This window comes from Anomalospiza imberbis, chromosome 10 (genome assembly GCF_031753505.1).
Source record: "Anomalospiza imberbis isolate Cuckoo-Finch-1a 21T00152 chromosome 10, ASM3175350v1, whole genome shotgun sequence".
Classification (NCBI taxonomy): Eukaryota; Metazoa; Chordata; class Aves; order Passeriformes; family Viduidae; genus Anomalospiza; species Anomalospiza imberbis.
Genome location: NC_089690.1, coordinates 17,487,721 through 17,494,061, shown reverse-complemented (window position 1 = coordinate 17,494,061; position 6,341 = coordinate 17,487,721). Strand labels below are relative to the sequence as shown.

Sequence of the window (6,341 nt, the reverse complement as noted above, 5' to 3'; positions counted from 1 at the left end):
AAATGAAGCTGCAAACTTCAGGAGCTCCAGATTGCTCCCTGGAGGAGTCTGCACCTTTCCACTGATGATGTGGAGAACCTAGATCCCACAGTTTCTGCTTTGATGCCCAAACTTAGGCAGCACCAGCACCCATCCATCCAAAACTCACTCAAGACTCAGGGCCCACTTCTCCCCAGCCCCTCACCTTGTGGCAAAGTGGAGCTGCAGCATGAGTTGAAAGTCACCTCTTTGTCCTGCACATGCTTTCTAAAGCTTTGTCACTAGCCCAAGAAAATAACTTGTTTCCTCCTCTGTCTCTTTAGAGAAGACTCTGTATAGCAGACATGTAAATAACTTGATAGTGTCTAATATAAAATTCACATGTATATTTTTCTATATGTTATGATAAACACAGAATAACAATCTGCAGGTTTTCCATTCTGTGTAGCAGCTTTCAGGGTAAGAGGTCAGATTCAGCCACTGGGATGTTAAAGGAGCAGATTCACAAGCTGAAAGAGCCACTGTGGAACTGGTTAGGAAAGAGTAAAATCTGAATTCCCAACTCTTTTTCTTTTCACAGCTGTTAAGAGTTCAGTGGGTTGAACTGCAATCCTTCAAGTTCATCTGTTGACTCCAACACAAAACTATTATAAACTGTGCCTCTAAAACACGTGATGAAACATTTCTTGAGAGCTATTTATTCCAACTGCAGCAGAGGAAAGTTTTCAGAACACCCAGCCTTTGGTAGAGGAAAGATCTCTTGAGCTTTGCAAAAGGAGGAATTATTTGCATACTGGCGTAAGTTGCTTTTTGATTATTTTTTTTTCCTGCATCACTGAAGAAAATAATACTTCTAACTTTCCCCGACCATGGAAACATGATCAAGTAGCACAAAACTATGTTTAAGTGCCTAGCAGAGAATTTCTATACAGTTTTCTTTCTTTAATCATATGGATTGGGGGTTGTATAATTCATATTGAATTCAAGATATCTTAATATTATGTGTTTTCTTTCCTTTAATGTTTTCTGTATCTGAGTAAGAGTTGATTCACTTACACTACTAATGCAGAGGTACAATAGGCTGAGAGCTTGAATCAGGTGTGGGGTTTGCAAGCTTACAGTTACAAGGAATAAGGAAGAGTTTGGGGTAACCTTTTTCCAGGTGTTTCTTTTACACCTTTGCTCTGAAGCTTGATCTTACGTATCCATTTACATTCTCCTCTAGGCTTTAGCTCTGGTAAAACACTTTCCATGCTGAAGATGGACCATGCAAACGTGACCCAAGCTATGCTTGATGCTGAATCCCCCAGCACAGAGAAGAACAACAGCAATGAGTATTTTTACATTCTGATTGTCATGTCTTTCTACGGGATCTTCCTGATAGGAATAATGCTTGGCTACATGAAATCCAAAAGAAAAGAGAAGTCATCCAATTTGCTTCTGCTCTACAAAGATGAGGAGAGGGAGTGGGGGGAGGCTGTAAAGCCTCTACCAGCCGCAGCAGGGCTGAGATCCGTGCAGATCCCCATGATGCTGAACATGCTGCAGGAGAGCATGGTGCCATCCCTGTCCTGCGCCATCTGCTCCATGGAAGGCAGCAGCGTGAGCTCCGAGTCCTCCTCCCCAGACGTGCACTTCACCATCCAGGAGGAAGTGCTGGATACTGAGCTCGGGGAAGTGTCGGAAACGCCCCTCAACGAGAGCAGCGAGGGTTCTGTGGAAAACCTCCAGAAGAACTCCTAGCACTTGCAGGGCTCCCCTGATCAGCTGCCAGAGCATGAGTGGAGCTCCCACTAAGAACTTGTGGCTCTACTTTTCTGCTCTCCAATGAACTCTGAACAGATATCTGTGCTCCTGGGCCCAAGGTGTTCCTGAGAGCTGGCAGGACAAGGAAGCAGTGGTACTCAACTTCAAAGTGTAACTTGCACATAATTGGGTTGCTTAATTTTAATTTTCCATTATTATTTCTTACTATGAAAGCTAAGAACCTGGTGAATATATATGTATTTTCTAACGAGGTAATTATTACTGGCATGTCTCTGCATATTTCAGAATTCTGTAAATATCTGGAAAATGTTTGGGGAAGTTACCCTCATGCAAGTGCCTGGTTCTTAAAGATGATGGGTAATGCTCATTCACACAAAGCTGTGATAGACTAGAAATACTCCTACTGTGTTTTTCTTATGACAAACCACAGCCAACAGCACATTTGCTCAATGAGGCCTTGAAAGCTGAAAATTTGTTGATGGTGTACTTGAAGAGAGATTGCAGCATGGCTGGAGACTGACTTTAGGTACAGAAAGGCAGAAAAAAAAGAGGCACTGAGTTCCTGTGCAGTTTGTAGAGCCTGGCTCCAGACCCATAACACTTTTCTGTGTCTTTGCTGAAGTTACACAGGTACTGGCTGGGTGAGGTTCACCACCTTCTGCTGCAATCCAGCCTGTGACTGAGTTACTAACAGGAAAGGTGGTTTAGTTTTTTGCTTATGTATTTTTTAAAGATGTGTACATTTGGTCACTAAAGGCAAAGATCTGTAAGTTAAAGGAGATGTTAAAAGATCTTTGTAACAGGCTGTAAGACATAGAAAGGCTCAAACAGATGCTGCTCTGTTACGCCCCCTTGAAAAATAGGTGGAATTCTGAATGGAATTTAACCTAGCAAGGGTGAATTCCTGGCCCCACTGAAATCATCAGCTGAGTCAGGGACCAGCACAAGATTTTGTGCTTCTCTGTTGGAGTCAAATTCTCTATTTGAGGTCAGTAAAATTGTACCCATTTACATCATTAAAAATCTAGACTTTCTGCTCTATTTAAGCCAGTGTAGGTAAGCATTGTGTTACATCTTTTTTTAATCAGCTCGCATGTAACACATGCATTTCTATAAAGCTGTTAGTAACTAGTTTTTAAAACCACCACACAGACTTCTCCCTCCCCCAATTTAATGGTACTGTGACATTTTTCAAATGCTCATGAAATTTGTTGCTAAATTATTGCACTTTTACAATAAGTAAAAATTAATACAAAGAAGAAAATTAATATTTCAATCATACCTTATATTTTATAATAACTTATTACAGTGTTTTGATTAGTTTTGAAGCATGAGGGCTGAAGAGCCTGAATCTAAAGCATTGCACAGGAAAATATTTGCAAAATGTCTCCACGTATTTCCTGCACTAAAATAGCTCTGTGATTTATCCACTGGCATTAGAGCTCGAGAGACAGCTCGAAAAACATGAATGCAGAAGGGCAGAAATGAACTGAAGCCAGGGTGTGCTGTGCAGTGCTGCTGCCGCTGGGGAGGGCTCAGAGGGTTAATGGGATGTGGGGATCAGGGATCGCTGCCTCTTTCCAAGCACAGCAGAACAAAGGCTCCATTGTGCTCCGAAAGGGTCTGATTGGGGCAGACTGAAGGCAGCGGGAGTTTTTCCATCGGCTTCACTGAACTTTGGATCAGACCATATAAAGCTTTTTGGTAGATTTACTCTAAAAGGGGCTGTTTTAAGTTTGAAAGGAGCCAAATTAAGTTTGGCACTTTGCCTGGAATCACTTGAATCCTGAAACTTTCCAAATGAGACTGACATGTACAAGTTGTCACATTTTCCATTGCTTTCTCCTTCGTCCTTTACTTTTGGTATAAATGTATTTGTATCTGTAAAAAACTGATGTATATAATTCCTAACATCGAGTTGTATATAATTGTCTCATGTATTTAAAGTTTATTGTTTCTACTGGCACTAATTTTATTTAAATAAAGAAACACTTTTCCTGGAAAAGTCTCCATGTTTGTTCACTACGTCAAATAGATTTCCAGTAACGAGACTGGGCACAATTCCTGCAGGATCCCTTTCTTAGCCTCTTTTTGAAATGATTCCTTGAGCTTTAGAGTACTGCAGCATTGTGGGCTGACTGCAGGGCTGGGCCAGGTGCTCCCAGTCCACCTTTGGTCCCTGTTGGCTGTTGGGCAGCACGCTCAGTTCGTCAGTGCGTGCCAGCAGGGCCACAGGGATTCCATTCTGCAAAGACCCGGGGGTACTGGGGAAGCTGGCAAAACTGCTATGGAAACTTGTGTTGCTTATTCAGCCTCTGGAGATTTCTGCATTTTGAGTTTCAGAGTTAGATTTGCATTGCAGCAAATTGAGTGGGCTAGGGTTGAGGTTATGGACAAGTATCTGACACAGATCTCTGATCCCACTGGATTTCCACTGCTTGGCCGTGGCACACAGCTGGCTTTGTCACAGGCTTTGACCCTGGGTCTCACTGCTGCTCTGTCATTCCCAGTATTATGTAGAGAAGTGGTTTTCAGAATCTGCCTCCCTAAGAAAGGGATAAATGTTTAGAGACAACTTTGAACTTCCCTAAATCTGTTGAGTTGCATGTACAGATTCATCAGCGCTGGTTAGGACCTGCTTGCATGGGGTAATTTGAGGTTGTTTCAAAAATCAGATTGCTAAAAAGTTATATCTGCTCACTTTCCCACAAAACAAGCTCCCCTGTGCTCTGCTCTCTTCACTCACTGCCCATTAAATAATTCTGGGGCCTGGTCACAAGCTTCTGTGAAGCTCAAGCTACCCATGAGCAAGGCTGTGCTTCCCTGCAGCCGTGCCCTCTCCCGGGACAGCCGCGGTGTCCTGGGATAGCGGCTCAGCCCCAAATGCTGCATCTCCACATTTACCCACGCCGCTGGCTCGGGCTTTCAGTGTTTCCATTGCCACAACAATCAATCAAGGAACTTCTGACAGCGCTGGCGATAAGCAGGAAAAACAGAACCAAATGTAAATTACAGCTCTGCTGCATGGATCAAAAAGGTAGCTTATTCCAACAGTTTCTTGTTTTCAATTGAGTTGCTATAAAGGAAAACACTGCCTGCTTCAGGGCCTATTTACACCAACGAGAGCTTCTAAACACAAAAATGGGGCCACCTTGTTGCAGACTGTGATGGAGCTCTCCTTGGGTTGTGGGGTTGGAGAAAGCATGTAGATAGTTTTGAATGTATTTGCCTTTGTCCTAAGGTATTTGTCTTTGTCCAAATCAGTACTTTGATGACACCAGGAGGAAAAAAAATAAGAAAAAATCTATTTTGGCTATAAAAGTTAGACTCATGTGCAAGTGAGTGCAATGATGCCTTGAAGACAGCCCAATGACCTTAGATTGCCACGTAGCTATTATTCCAAAATAAAAGAAGTGCTGCTAATCTTCAAAAGCTACAGATAGAAGGAAAAAAAATGCTCCCATTAATCTTGTTTCAAAATCCTTTTGACTACTAAGGAGTAAAAGGTAATAATATTTTTTTTTCCAAAAAGAATGACATTTCCCGTGTACTTCAGTAACTGAGTTATGTTAGATTCAGAGCTAATAGGTCTTGGCTTGAAGGCCATGATAATTGACTGTAATTTGACTGAATGGAAGTGATTTTTTTTTACAAATGCATTCCTCTTTAAAACCACAGCAATTAGGCTTTCCTTCCTTGGCAGTGCTACACCTCATGCATTTGCTGCAGTAGTTAACACATACCCTCTCTGAGAGAAAAGGAGATGGCCACATGTGGCCTGTGTACATGGGCTGGCTCCAGGACCTACTGTAAATAGAAATGCCAACTCTCAAGGTTGCCACACTGGGATCTGTGATAGGACCTGTCCTAAATCCTGCCAGTTCGTCATGCTCAGACACACCTGTGAAGTTACTCATTCAAAGGCTGAACTTGCTGAATAAATGAAGGGGGAATGCAGAACTCATCTCTTCCCCAGGCACAGGATCTCCCAAGCTCTCCCGGCGTGACTGTGCTCTAGCCCAGGGGAGAGTTAGCCAGAGAAGGAAGGTTAACCAGAGAATCCACTTCCCCAGGACCAGAGCACAGGTCACAGACGGTGGTAAGGCCAGGAACATCATGTGCTACAACTCACTGCAAAACTGCCCTTCTTAGCTTGGCCCTCTGACAGTGGGTTCCCTGGATCTGTCCCTTTCTCAGACAAGTGCCCACATTCACACAAATAATCAAATCGGTTCGCAAAGAGTTGGAAAGGAAGGTGTGGGAATCCAGAGCATCCCTCTGGCTGCCCTGGAAGGTCTGGGACCCTGGCAGGGAGTCCCTGTACAGAGCCTCGAGAGACACTGTCTCTGATGTCTGTCCATGGAAAAGAGTTCTCAATCTTTCAGGATGAATTACAAGTTCTGAGTGTTTGATATAAGTAGTAATTAGTGTGGCACAGGTGCAAAAGTAGAATTTTAGGATTCTAGATAAGGGGTTCAAAGGAGGCAAGATGGAGGAAACTGGGCATGCCTTGTCCTTTTTCTTCTTCTTCATGCCCTCCAAGTTTCACTGTGATGTTGGCATTTTTCTATTGGTTTAGGCTGGGGACACACTGT

General features: G+C 43.1%; 1 protein-coding gene across 1 annotated transcript; it reads left to right on the top strand.

Moving 5' to 3' along the window:
* Positions 1 to 584: 584 nt before the first annotated feature.
* Positions 585 to 2,749, top strand: KCNE4 (potassium voltage-gated channel subfamily E regulatory subunit 4). Its single transcript, XM_068200947.1, has 2 exons — positions 585 to 777; positions 1,205 to 2,749. The coding sequence occupies exon 2, from the start codon at positions 1,231 to 1,233 to the stop codon at positions 1,720 to 1,722; it is 492 nt and encodes a 163-aa protein (XP_068057048.1). The 5' UTR covers positions 585 to 777; positions 1,205 to 1,230; the 3' UTR covers positions 1,723 to 2,749.
* The last annotated feature ends 3,592 nt before the right edge of the window (positions 2,750 to 6,341 follow it).

What these genes read in the sequence shown, in the direction of transcription:
- KCNE4 (XM_068200947.1), top strand. Translation starts at nt 1,231, where the DNA reads ATGCTGAAGATGGACCATGCAAACGTGACCCAAGCTATGCTTGATGCT.